The following is a 14548-nucleotide window of genomic DNA, read 5'->3' as shown; positions in this document are numbered from 1 at the left end:
ACACCCGCGCTTGGGCCTCCATCATGTGTTCCCGTACCAGGGGCCACAGGGTTGCCATCCAATCTCTTGTGTCTCCCACGTGCTCCACCAAGGTTCGGTGGGGTGATGGTTGCTGTTCCCAGGCTTCTTTAGCCACGTCCAGCAGTCCTCTGGGTTATCTCCCTTACAGGAGTTCGAAGGGAGAGAATCCTGTTGAGCTTGGAGCACTTCTCGGATCGAGAACATCAGGTAGGGTAGCAGTTGGTCCCAATTCTTTCCATCAGCCTCCATCACCTTCATCATCTGCTTCAGGGTTTGATTGAATCTTTCCACCAATCCATCGGTCTGAGGGTGATACACTGAGGTGCGCAACTGGGTTGTTTTCATTAGCTTGCATAGATTCTTCATGATTCGTGACATGGGTGCCCTGGTCGGTCAGTCTCTCGTCAGGAATGCCTACCCTGGAGAACAGCATGACCAACTCACATGCAATTCCCTTGGTGACCATGGTGCGCAAGGGAACGGCTTCTGGGTACCTGGTGCATAATCCAGAATCACCAGAATGTATTGGTGCCCTCGGTTGCTCTTGGGTAGAGGTCCCACCAGGTCCATTGCGGCCTTGCTGAAAGGAACTGAAATAATTGGTAGGTGGAATTAAGGGACAGTGAAAATTGGGTGTTGGCGCAACTTTCGGGCACTCGGGGCAACTACGGCAGTATTCTTCCACTGCTTTCTTCACTCCTGGCCAGTAAAATCATGCCTTGATCCTGTCTAGGGTCTTCCCAACCCATAGGTGAGCCCCAAGAAGATGGGAGTGTGCCAACTTCAGGACAGATGGTACAAAGGGACGGGGCACCAACAACAACTCCAGACATTCGTCATTCTTCTTCACGGCCTGATATAGCAACTTCTTTATAGAGAAATGGGGGTAGGTGATTTGACTTACCCCCTCCACGGGATTTCTGTCCACCACGGTCACCTGCTGGAGAGCGCTGGTCAAGTTGGGATCCTCCAGTTGGGCCGTGCCGAACCGGCCCGCTAGAGAGGCGGGCTCTGGTGTCACCTCATGGTCCATTGGGAACATGTCTTCCAGACTCGCCACCTCTCCCTCCAGTCTGGCTTCCAAAGCCACCTGTTGGCCTTCCACCAGTACTACCAGCTTAGCTTGGCTGGCTAACTATTTAGCTTTGAACAGGAGAGAGCATATCAATTTATCTATGACCACTTTTGATGGTCGTGAGCATCAGGGGTTTAGCAGTTAGCCAGCTCTCGGCCAGCCTAATTATATCATGCATTTGTGATCGGGGGATGCTGTAAGATCATACGCCCAATCATTGAATCGTTGTGCCCTGCTAATCAAGGTGTAACCATACCGGTGCAGGATTTCCTTTTTCAGCACCTCGATTGTCTTTTATTGTTTTGTTTTGGTAATAGTTTACTTCTTCAAATCAGTTTTATAATGGAATTTATGTAAATTAAAGATGATAAGGTGACAACATGTTATTTTCCAGGTTCTGGCAGAAGATGCCAGTTGTATGCCATCCACACCAGCAAAGCCTGTAACATTCTCAGTAAATACACTGCATTTGTCCCTGTTGATCTGGACACTAATGAATACCTACAGACCTTAATCGACTACAACCCAGGTGAGACACTCCTGTTCATTTTTATTTGTTTATTTTTATTTAACCTTTATTTAACCAGGTAGGCCAGTTGAGAACAAGTTCTCATTTACAACTGTGACCTGGCCAAGATAAAGCAAAACAGTGCGACAAAAACAACAACACATAGTTAAAGCTGAAGCTCGTTTGGAGGTTTGTTAACATAGTGTCCAAAGAAGGGCCAGATGTATACAGAATGGTGTCGTCTGCATAGAGGTGGATCAGAGAATCACCAGCAGCAAGAGCGACATCATTGATATTTACAGAGAAAAGAGTCGGCCCGAGAATTGAACCCTTTGGCACCCCCATAGAGACTGCCAGAGGTCCGGACAACAACGATTTGACACACTGAACTCTATCTGAGAAGTAGTTGGTGAACCAGGCGAGGCAGTCATTTGAGAAACCAAGGCTATTGAGTCTGCCGATAAGACTGCGGTGATTGACAGAGTCGAAAGCCTTGGCCAGGTCGATGAAGACGGCTGCACAGTACTGTCTTTTATCGATGGCGTTATATATCCATCTAGGACCTTGACAGCCTAGGTGCCACCCCCATGACAGCTCCAAAGAACCAGATTGCTACGTTGAAGTTACGAGCATTTCGAAATGGGGTACTCTGCTTTTAACCTGTTGAGCCACGGGTGCCGCTAGCGGCCACTCCCTCCCACATTCCATTGAAAAGGCCATAGCGGCAATTCAAAAAACAAAATTGAAATATTTAATTTCACACATTAACAACAGTCCAATGACAGCCATTGAAATAAAACCATCTTTGTCACTATCCACCCCAACATTCGATTTTTTAAATGTTTACAGAGAAAGACACCACATATATCTTATGTTGTAGGTTCACCAGCCAAATAAAAAAAGACAGACAGACATTTTCACAGCACAATAGGGGGGGACTGCAGGGGTAGCCATGCCACAAGCAAGCCTGAACTAACCTAGAACAACCTAAATTAAACCTAGACAAACAAAACCTACGCTCAGATGAAAACCCAAGTCCTATAACATGTACACAAATAAATCTATCTTTTGTCCAAAAAAAAATATGCATATTCTTTACCCTATAAAGCAGTTTGACATTACTGCTACCACTCTAGCTACAGTCCCAGACAATCGCCACGACAGTAGCCAGAGTAAATACAGACACCAACTACCTAATTACACATCAGGAAATCATTGCAGACAAACGATAATGGTGGATAAAGTACATGAAAGACCAAATATCTTGTGAACAAGGACCCAGATAATTCCCGATTGTTAATGTGTTTTAGCGAGCGAAAAACACCACAATATATTTATTTATTCCCACCACCAAATACAAAAGACAGACAGGACCAGTTTTCAACAGCAACGGTAGCATGGCAAGTAGCTAACCCTAAACTAGACCTAGAACCAACCTTTAAACCAACCTAAATAACCTAGAAAAAACTCCCTCAGATGACAGTCCTATAACATGTTACACAATAAATCTATGTTTTGTTCGAAAAATGTGCATATTTTAGCTATAAATCAGTTTTACATTACTGCTACCATCATAGCCACCATCACAGCTACAGTCAGAAATCGCACGGCAGTAGCCAGAGAAAATACAGACACCAACGTCAACTACTAATTACACATCATAAAACATTTCAGAACAATATATGGTGGATAGCTAATGAAAGAATAAGATCTTGTGAACAGAGCCAATATTTCCGATTTTTGAAGTGTTTTACAGCGAAAACACAATATAGTTTATATTAGCTTACTACAATAGCTAGCACACAGCAGCATTGCTTCTAGTCAAACGGTAGCATAGCACAGTTCGATATATATATATATATATTCGATATATATATTCGATATAGATATATATGAAAAAGCATCCCAAATTGGGTCCTTATCTTTGTGGATCTTCCATCAGAATGTTCTCCAAGGGGTCCTTTGTTCAGAACCGACTTTATTTGGATCCATAACGAACGATTTCCCTCAGAATTAGCAAGCACCATTAGCTAGCATTGCTAGCCTCTCGTTCTTGAACCAATTCTTGCGTCGCATCACGTCTAAAGTCCAGAATAAATTTCAATAATATAATTAAACTATATTGAAAAAACATACTTTAAGATGATATTGTGACATGTATCAAAGAAAATCGAAGCCAGAGATCATATTCACCTTTAAAAAGGTTCTTCAATGAGCCGAGTACAGGTCAGACTTCGCGCCCAGAAAATAAATAAAAGTGCGCACGTCTCAGTCCAAGACGTTGTGTTCAGTCCCTGGTCGAGATAATCAACTGATTTTTTCTCTCACTTCCGCATTACACCCAGGCGAAGGCGTATGACGTGTTTCTACAGTCATAAGTGACATGCCCTTTTATAGACAAGCTCCTGAAGAGAGAGTTNGTATGACGTGTTTCTACAGTCATAAGTGACATGCCCTTTTATAGACAAGCTCCTGAAGAGAGAGTTCGCTTTTGGAAATCTCACTTCCGGTTAGGAAATGGTCTGTAAAAGGAGTTCTGTTTCCCTTAGAGAAATAATTCAAACGTTTTTAGAAACTAGAGACTGTTTTCTATCCAATAGTAATAATAATATGCATATTGTACGAGCAAGAATTGAGTACGAGGCCGTTTAAAAATCATACGATTTTCTCCAAAAGTGAAAACAGCACCCCCTTGTCTTCAACAGGTTAACTTGGCTTTCGAAGATTTTAGAAAGGCAAAGCAGGATGGATATAGGTCTATAACAGTTTGGGTCTAGAGTGTCTCACCCTTTGAAGAGGGCTTGGGAAAGTTGCTGCAGGGGTTCAGAGCTGTTGGCCGGGGTAGGGGTAGCCAGGTGGAAAGCATGGCCAGCCGTAGGAAAATGCTTATTGAAATGATCGATTATCGTAGATTTATTGGTGGTGACAGTGTTTCCTAGCCTCAGTGCAGTGGGCAGCTGGGAGGAGGTGCTCTTATTCTCCATGGACTTTACAGTGTTCCAAAACTTTTTGGAATTCTTGGTATGCATACGTTCACATTGAATGGATGGGAGTTTTTTTAATGCTTATTTTATCCATTGACACTTCGTCAGACCTTTATTAAAATCAAGGTAACTTTGTCCTTTAATACCACAAATGTGTACAGTTCTAAGACTTCTGTCATCCTTTTGGTTAGGAAATACACTGTGTCTCTGTTGGGTGTTTCAGGTGAGGGTCTGAAGTGGGGCTCTCGCTCGGGGAGCAGGAAGAACCAGGGTTACTCCATCGGACTGGGCCGCTCCCAGTCTGGCTGCATGTCAGAGGAGGCTGAGGACGGGCATCTGCACCCCAGTAAGACCTTTACCATAGTAGAATAATGTGTGAAAATGTGTGACAGATGATAGGTTGAAGAGGTCATACGCCTGCCAAACAGACAGATCTGACAGGTTTTAGTCATTTCTATATGAAAAGCTTCATTCCAAAACGCTATTTTCAGAAATGTTGGTAAATTAGCTTTTATTGTTTAAAGAAGTTATGAAAGAGGTTGTGTGTTTTTTGACTATCTAATCGTGGCATGGGGTTGTGCAATGACAGACATGTATTTGTTTGAAATCTATCAATTGATGGTTTCATTTCAGAGAGACAAATATGTTTTTTGCAAAACGCTATATATCCGCCTCACTCTCAGAAAAACAAATAGTACTGCTAGGTTTTAAACAGTCAAATAACTATATTTTAAAAAAATAACTGTACAAAGGACACATTTGTGAACAATATATTTTTTTAAAGTTTGAATCAATGCAGTTATGTGAGATCTGTATGTAAAACATTTACGTTTTATATTTTAGTCATTTAGCAGATGCTCTTATCCAGAGCGACTTACAGTTAGTGCATTCATATTAACATAGCTAGGTAAGACAACCACATATCACAGTCAAATGAATGAATATGCTTTGAGTGTTTTACCTGTGTAGTATACTATTCATGTTGTTCACAGTGAAACTTTTCAAATGACATTGACCTATCTTTTTGCTGGGTTTTAGGTGTGGAAGATGGGGCCTCTCCATGCAGCACCCCCTCATCATCTGGCTGGGAAAGAAGCAGCTTTACAAATGGTGAGTTTTTATCTGGCCTGTTTTGCTTTCAAGGAAAATAACTGGCTCGCAAATAATATTAATGTCTTCATTAAAAAGCCCATTTGTTTTCTTATGGTCTACATTGATAGTGTCTAAACATGCACGCTCACACACACAAACACACACACACAAACACACAAACACACACACACACACACAGCTGCTAGATTGTGTTTGTCCTCTGCTGTGGCTTCCAACCTTCTGTGGGTGTCTTATCTGTGTACTGTGTGGTGGTGTCATGTGGAGTGTAGTCGTGATGCTCAGGGGAGAGAGGAGAGAGAGCTAAATGGAAAACTAACATGCCCTGACTGACTGTCTCTCTCTTTATTTCTCTTTCTCTCTCTGTCTCTCTCAGCCCCCCAGAGGAGCCCGTCTGTGACCTCAGACCAATCACAGAAGTTGGTGGAGAGCCTCTTCTCAGCCAGGTGGGTGATGGAGAGGGCCAGGATGGAGAATAAAATACTAACTAGACCGCTAGTGCTGTCTCATTGCCAACTGATAATTGTTACTTCCTGTTACTCTATATTCTGAGGGCACCTGCTAGGTCTAGTGACTTCGAGTTAGGACTGACCCCATTTAGTCGACTGATTGATTGTTTGGTCGATAGGCTGTTGGTTGACCAAGATTCTTTTAGTAGAGCAGTGGCAAATAGAGTGCATTTGGAAAGTATTCAGACCCCTTGACGTTTTCCACATTTTGTTACGTTACAGCCTTATTCTAAAATGTATTAAATAGTTTTCCCCACCGACAAAGCGAAAACAGGTTAACATATTTTTGCTTTTTTTTTTTTACAGAAATACCTTATTTACATTAATATTAAGAGAATGATGAGGGAAACATTTGAATTTAATACATTTTAGAATAAGTCTGTAACATAACAACATTTGGGAAAAAACATTTTTGCACACGAGACACCTGTCTGATTCACGCCTGTCTGGTTGGACTAATCCATTGCATAGGCCAAAGGGATGGCACACCAGTATCACCAGTAGTACATTTATCCGATCATTATTTTCCATCATTCTCATCTATAATGTTTGTTATCCCGGATCCGGGAGCATCCTCATCAAAAAATCTGACTAGCATAGCCTAGCCTAACGGGACAGGGATATCATATAATATAATTTTCATGAAATCACAAGTCCAATACAGCAAATGAAAGATAAACATCTTGTGAATCCAGCCATCATTTACGATTTTTAAAATGTTTTACAGCGAAAACACAATATGTATTTATATTAGCTAACCACAATAGCCAAAGACTCAACCGTATATTTTCACCATGTTTCTACCGCATAGGTAGCTATCACAAAACCGACCAAATAGAGATATAATTAGTCACTAACCAAGAAACAACTTCATCAGATGACAGTCTTATAACATGTTATACAATACATTTATGTTTTGTTCGGAAAATGTGCATATTTGAGGTATAAATCATAGTTTTACATTGCAGCTACCATCACAAATAGCACCGAAGCAGCCAGAATAATTACAGAGAGCAACGTGAAATACATAAATACTCATCATAAAACATTTATGAAAAATACATGGTGTACAGCAAATGAAAGYTAAACATCTTGTGAATCCAGCCAATATTTCTGATTTTTTAAGTGTTTTACAGCAAAAACATAATATAGAATTATATTAGCTTACCACAATAGCCAAACACACAACGCATTTATTCACCGCAAAAGGTAGCTATCGCAAAAACCAGCAAAAGATATAAAATTAATTACTAACCTTGAACAACTTCATCAGATGACAGTCTTATAACATCAGGTTATACAATACACTTATGTTTTGTTCGAAAATGTGCATATTTAGAGCTGCAAACCGTGGTTATACATTGTGAATATGTAGCAACATTTCCCCAGAATGTCCGGAGCTATTTTGGACACTCACCTAATCTGACCAAAGAACTCATCATAAACTTTACATAAAAATASTTGTTGTATGGCAAATGAAAGATACACTGGTTCTTAATGCAACCGCCGTGTTAGATTTTTTAAAATAACTTTACCATAACATACAGCTTGCGTTATTACGAGACAGCGCTCACCAAAACGGCGGAGAATAGGAATCAACATTTTCCACAGAAATACGAAATAACATCATAAATTGTTCTTACTTTTGCTGAGCTTCCATCAGAATGTTGTACAAGGAGTCCTTGGTCCAGAATAAATCGTTGTTTGGTTTTAGAATGTCCTTTTCTTCTGTCGAATTCGCGCCACAATGCTAGCCAAGGTTGATAACGTTCCCATCTTCTCTCGACGCAAAGAACGGAAAACTCCAAAAGTCCCAATAAACGTTGAATAAACTGATAAAACTCGGTTAAAAGCTACTTTACGATGTTATTATCACATGTATCAAATAAAATCAGAGCTGGAGATATTCGCCGTGTAAACCGAACGCTTATCAGAAGACAATGTCGAGGTACTTCGCGCGCCTTGGTAGACAAAGAAAATTCCTGACCTGCCACTCCAAAAGCTCTCATTCGACCTCAGATCAAGCTAGACACCCCATTCSACCTTCCACTGCCTGTTGACATCTAGTGGAAGGCGTATGAAGTGCATGCATATCGATAAATATAAGGCAATTGAATAGGCAGGCCCTGAAACAGAGCCTTGTTTTCAGATTTTTCACTTCCTGCACGGAAGTTTGCTGCAAAATGAGTTTTGTTTTATTCACAGACATAATTCAAACAGTTTTAGAAACTTCTGAGTGTTTTCTATCCAATAGTAATAATAATATGCATATTGTATGATCTAGAAAAGAGTACGAGGCCGTTTCATTTGGGCACGATTTTTTCCAAAGTGAAAACAGCGCTCCCTATTGACAAGAAGTTTAAGGTCATTTCTGTTAATACATTCAATATATTAACTGATACAGTCTTACCATTGTCATTGTAGGAGTGGACACGTTGTTTTCAGCGCACACAACCTAGGCTACACCTGTTTTTGCTTATTTACATTTACATTTAAGTCATTTAGCAGACGCTCTTATCCAGAGCATTCCATTTACGAGTTGTCAATTTATTAATTGTCTTTTTCTTGGAGCGCTCCTGTCGATTTTGAGTAAGGACACCCACCTGATTACGCATAGAAGTAGGCCTAGGCTACCTGGCCTGGGCGCAAATGTAGGCCTATACATGTGCCCATTTTGGGATCTGCTACTATTTCTGATTGTCTTAACTCACCATTACTGTGGAGCTTCTCAAGGTATGTTTTTCTTTTGCCTCCAACAGCAAGTAAACAAAGTCTGTTTTTACATCCATTGAGAATGACAATAGTTCCTCAACATAGCCTATTTAAAAATCTTTCCAGATTTCTCCCTTTCGATAACCACTCAGCATGAAAGGGAAAAAAATGTCATGTGTTATTTTTTACATCCATTGAGAATGACAATAGTTCCTCAACATAGCCTATTTAAAAATCTTTCCAGATTTCTCCCTTTCGATAACCACTCAGCATGAAAGGGAAAAAAATGTCATGTGTTATTTTTTACATCCATTGAGAATGACAATAGTTCCTCAACATAGCCTATTTAAAAATCTTTCCAGATTTCTCCCTTTCGATAACCACTCAGCATGAAAGGGAAAAAAATGTCATGTGTTATTTTTTCTTTAACTAGAAATGCAAATTGATTTCTGATTCGAATAATATTACTAGACAGATCATACACGTAACGCTAGCTAGTGAGCCAGCACGCTAACGTTCCCTAGCTAACTAACAGTACGCTTTAACTTGCAATAAAAACGACTTTCTGACTAAATTAGAAACGTTTATCTGAAAATGTGGCTAGACTATTACCCATATACATGGATGAACGTTTCACGGCAGACTGGAACCATTTAACTCCGTTTTGTTTGTAGCTACATCTTGTTTGGCCAATGTTGTGTCAAGTCACTCCGGTTCACACTGACCGTGGCGTGTGCAGAAAGTAGTCCATAACTTTTTCCAACTGAACTGTTGATAGTGCCTGCTAAATTCAGGGCATCAACGTTGTTGAGAAAAGTAGCAAAACTTTTGTAGTTCTCGATGGCTAACGTTATATATTTTTTTAAATGGCGCGGTAGAAAGGACTATCAACACATACTGAACAGCTCACGTTACAGACAGAAGCATGCTACATAGCAGACCAATCCAAAGTCATCTCCCGGCACGTCCAGCCCACCCATTATCTCAGCCAATCATAGCTAGCGGTAAGATTCCTGTCTTTTTCCATGGCTAAACCAACTAGGCTTGGAATTTCAAAAATGTATTTGTATTTATGGATGGAATACAAGTTTGTTATTAAGGCACATGAAAGTTCAGATGTTTCAGAAGGCATTTCTGCAAAAAAACACATTTTGACAACAAAATAAATGTTTATGTTCACATCCCTCTCCTGTGAAGTAGTGACGTGCGACATACGCCTAGTTTCCTTAAACGAATCACATATATGGAAAAATACACGTTTTAACTTTTTGACCAATCAATCGGTCGAGTAAGATTAGTTTTAGTTGGGGACAGCCCTACTTCGAGTGCATTGTTTTTGTGTGATGTAATGTCTCCTTTCTCCATTTCATCTTATCTCTCAGGCACACATTACCACTCAGTCGCCTTTTCCCGCTATGCATCATTTGTACATTTCCCAGTGTAGGAAAAATGTCCCTTTCCCCTCCTTTCTCAAAATGAAAACAATTGCACTGTGTGCCAGTGCCCTTGAGGTCCATTCTTAAGGATGCTATGCATCCTTACTGATGGAAGGATCTTAAAATACGCTTCGACCAATACGTTTCCTTTTTTCCCTTTGTTATGAAATAACATAAACGGAAGAGGCATTTGGTGTTTATTGAGTTCAGTTGTTATTATGTTGAACTATAGGTATGTGCCGAAAATGCAGGGTTATGCTAGGAACAGGAAATAAGGGCTGGGTTCAGTTGTTATTATGTTGAACTATAGGTATGTGCTGAGAATGGCAGGGTTATGCTAGGAGCAGGAAATAAGGGCTGCGTATGCTTCGTTATGTCACAGAGAAAATCCAGTGTATGTATTTGTGCTTACAAATGGCAATGAATGAAACTTGAAGTTGATCTTGAGATGCTGCATCTCTCTCCTGTCCTCTACAGGCTGACTCTCAGCCGGACAAGACTCCTGACCCTGGCTGCCAGAGGCTTCATGTTTGGCTCACACAGCAAAACCAGCAACTCTGTAGCGGAGAGCGAGAATGAAAAAAAAGACTACATTCCTCTGGTGCGTAATTCAGTGGTGACAAAACGCTACGTTTTTGAAAATATAAATGTTTATATTTTTTCACCCTACATCTCCCTCTCTCTGGTACAGGTGTCCTTACAGTTGGCGTGTGGTGCGTTCTGCCTGGACAGCGCTCTGTGTGAGGCCATCAATGTGCACATGGACAAGCTGAAGTGGACATCTCCCTTCACCAGCCACCGGGTCAGTCTGAGTCACCACGTCTCCCACTCAGCCAGTTGCCGCTCAGACAGCAGCACTGCAGAAGACAGCCACAAGTCCACCTCTCTGTCTCCATTTGAGAGCTCAGCTAAGGTAACAGAGACCAGCCTGGCAGGCCACCACCAGACTGGAGACCTGGCTGTCAGCAGCCACAGCCAGACGGGCCACAGCCCCTCATACCTGGCCAGGAGTCTCCGGATGGAGGGTGGGCCAGGATCTTCTCTTTTCTTCCTGGACGGCCCTTCCACCCCTACCACCTACGCCGAGCCCCCTCTCTACCCTCACTCCCTGACTGACGGCGGACGTGGCTCGGAGTCAGAGAGTGTGGAAACCCCCCCAGCAGTGCCCCTTGGGTCTGAGAAGAGGCTGGATACGGAGGGCATGGTGTGGGCCACAGCTGTAGCCCTGGCCTGGCTGGAACACAGCTCGGCCAGCTACTTCATAGAGTGGGAGCTGATAGCAGCTAAGGCTAGCATGTGGCTCAGTGCCCAGAGCATCCCTGAAGGAAAGGACTTAGCCTCGGTTAAGTCTGCTGCCAACCAGCTCTTTATCATCCTCAGACACTGGGACGAGAACCTGCAGCTCAACATGCTCTGCTACAACCCCAACAGTGTCTGAGGCTGATCGCATCGCATGCACCGTCCACCATCCCGACATATCCAACCATACTATGCTAACTGACTAATGCTTTACATACAAAAAATGTGTATTTGCTGTTCTGATGATTTTGTTAGTGAGGTTGTTGTGAGCATTGTGTAGTTGGATTCATTTTGTTGTGATAACTTCTAAACATGTCAGAAGCTTCTCAGAGGCACGCTTGTTGTCTGCATGTGGATGGATACAGACCATGCATTCACTAGCTATGGGTCAGTGAAAGAAATCCGAAGTGTTCGAGTAAACATGCTGTAAAGTTACTAGCTGACTGTTTACATATTTGAGAGAAAATATATGTTTTGTTTATGTTTAATATTTCCATCATATTGATGTCCAATGATGAGAGAATCTGCCAAAACAATACCAATTATTAATATTGCATCTATTGTGTTTGATCGTCACCATCATTTCAAAATCCATATTGTGATATGAAAATTAGCCTGGTAGCAGATCTGTTTGTGCCGTTTTGCCAACTTTGCGAATTCCTCTTCTCATGTTTGATGTATTTTTATTGTATTTTCATCAGCCATAAGTGCCTAACAATGATCAAACACAAACAACGATTGGTTATCTGGAATAAGTATTTAGATGTTTTGCTGATGTCATGCATTGTCCATTCATCAACATGTTGTTTGACATACTGTATTAATTGTGTTTCCTTATAAAAAAAATGCTCAGCATGTTTTCTTTGTAGATGGCTTCATAGTTCTGAATAATTTGATATAAACTTTTTCCTTGGTCTTTGTTATCTTTTACAAGGCGTTGTACTTTGCTCTCATATTTACTCATGAACTTGTGTTGTTTTACTCAGGTAATATTATTTTCCTCAGGCTTTGAAATTGCATCCATCCCACTGCATGGAAACCAGGTGTTTGTGTTTTAAAAGATGTATCAACAGTGGGAGCAAAGCAATTCCCCCCACACTCAACCTATTCTGCTGTATTTGCTGTCGGAGATGAGATCTATGTGTGTCTTAAATGTCTCCCTATTCCCTTTATAGTGCACTGTTTTTGACCAGGGCTCTGGTCAAAAGTATCTCACTGCATAGGGGATAAGGTGCCATTTGGGACGCATCTCTAGAAATGTCATAATGTAATTGTGATCTGTATAAGCTTATAGTGGTTGTGGTGGCTGGCTTTACTTGTGAGAAGTTGTATTTTTCATGTTTCGAGGTCAAACATACTCTACATGACCAAAAGTATGTGGACACCTCCTTGTCAAACATTTCATTCCAAAATCATGGGCATTAATATGGAGTCGGTCCCCCCTTTGCTGTTATAACAGCTTTCACTGTTCTGGGAAGGCTTTCCACTAGATCATTGCTGCGTGGACTTGCTTCCATTCAGCCACAAGCGCATTAGTGAGGTCGGGCACTGATGTTGGGCAATTAGGCCTGGCTCGCAATCTGCGTTGCAATTAATCTCAAAGGTATTTGATGGAGTTGAGGTCAGGGCTCTGTGCAGGACAGTCAAGTTCTTGTACACGACATTGTCATGCTGAAACAGGAAACGGCCTGCCCAAACTGTTGCCACAAAATTGGAAGCACAGAATCGTCTAGAATGTCATTGTATGCTGTATCTTTAAGATTTCCCTTCATTGGAACTAATGGGCCTTGCCCGAACCATGAAAAACAGCCCCAGACCATAATTCCTCCTCCACCAAACTTTAGTTGGCACTATGGTAGCGTTCTCCTGGCATCCGCCAAAGCTCAATTTTATCCTCCTGTCAGCAATGGGTGTGGCTGAAATAGTCGAATCCACTAATTTGAAAAGGTGTCCACATACTTTTATATATATAGTGTACCTCGCCATTGCTGCTGTGTGTTTTGAAAAGATTGTTGACTGTTTGTTTGGGGCTGCATGTAATAAAATATGTTTACTCATGAAGTCGTAAAAGTTTGTATTGAGACACAACAAAAACTATTGGTCCCATTGGTCACACAAACAATATAACGAACGTTACCCTGAATGGTGCAGTCGTGGTTTATGTCCAGTTTTATGTTCAGTTAATGACGTTTGTCATTTTAAAAGAATTGCACCCAAAGGCAGTACTCAAAGGTTTTGAGAATGACACAAATATAAATTTTCACAAAGTCTGCTGCCTCAGTTTGTATGATGGCAATTTGCATATATTCCAGAATGTTATGAAGAGTGATCAGCTGAATTGCAATTAATTGCAAAGTCCCTCTTTGCCATGCAAATTAACTGAATCCCCCCAAAAACATTTCCACTGCATTTCAGCCCTGCCACAAAAGGACCAGCTAACATCATGTCAGTGATTCCCTCGTTAACACAGGTGTGAGTGTTGACGAGGACAAGGCTGGAGATCACTCTGTCATGCTGATTGAGTTCGAATAACAGACTGGAAGCTTCAAAAGGAGGGTGGTGCTTGGAATCATTGTTCTTCCTCTGTCAACCATGGTTACCTGCAAGGAAACACGTGCCATCATCATTGCTTTGCACAATAAGGGCTTCACAGGCAATGATATTGTTGCCAGTAAGAGTGCACCTAAATCAACCATTTATCGGATCATCAAGAACTTCAAGGAGAGCGGTTCAATTGTTGTGAAGAAGGCTTCAGGACGCCCAAGAAAGTCCAGCAAGCGCCAGGACCGTCTCCTAAAGTTGATTCAGCTGCAGGATCGGGGCACCACCAGTACAGAGCTTGCTCAGCAATGGCAGCAGGCAGGTGTGAGTGCATCTGCACGCACAGTGAGGCG

General features: G+C 41.6%; 1 protein-coding gene and 1 long non-coding RNA gene across 2 annotated transcripts in view; one reads left to right on the top strand and one right to left on the bottom strand.

Annotated features, from left to right (window-relative positions):
- vwa5b1 (von Willebrand factor A domain containing 5B1) overlaps window positions 1–14126 on the top strand; it is a 50715-nt gene extending 36589 nt beyond the window's left edge. Inside the window, exons 17-22 of the mRNA XM_024005206.2 lie at window positions 1491–1625; window positions 4812–4934; window positions 5627–5698; window positions 6075–6144; window positions 10833–10956; window positions 11047–14126. Of these exons, the coding sequence (XP_023860974.1) occupies window positions 1491–1625; window positions 4812–4934; window positions 5627–5698; window positions 6075–6144; window positions 10833–10956; window positions 11047–11793 (1271 nt within the window). The 3' untranslated portion in view covers window positions 11794–14126. The remainder of the gene's footprint in view (window positions 1–1490; window positions 1626–4811; window positions 4935–5626; window positions 5699–6074; window positions 6145–10832; window positions 10957–11046) is intronic.
- Window positions 3519–4013, bottom strand: LOC139029057 (uncharacterized). The gene is made up of 2 exons (XR_011481320.1): window positions 3798–4013; window positions 3519–3685 (listed from the first exon to the last, which is right to left on the bottom strand). It is a non-coding gene; the product is annotated as an uncharacterized lncRNA (long non-coding RNA).
- Window positions 14127–14548: the final 422 nt, after the last annotated feature.

The sequence above is a fragment of the Salvelinus sp. IW2-2015 genome, linkage group LG17, assembly GCF_002910315.2.
Source record: "Salvelinus sp. IW2-2015 linkage group LG17, ASM291031v2, whole genome shotgun sequence".
Classification (NCBI taxonomy): domain Eukaryota; kingdom Metazoa; phylum Chordata; class Actinopteri; order Salmoniformes; family Salmonidae; genus Salvelinus; species Salvelinus sp. IW2-2015.
Note: the sequence above shows the minus strand (reverse complement) of the source record. Positions and strands in the feature narration are given on the sequence as shown.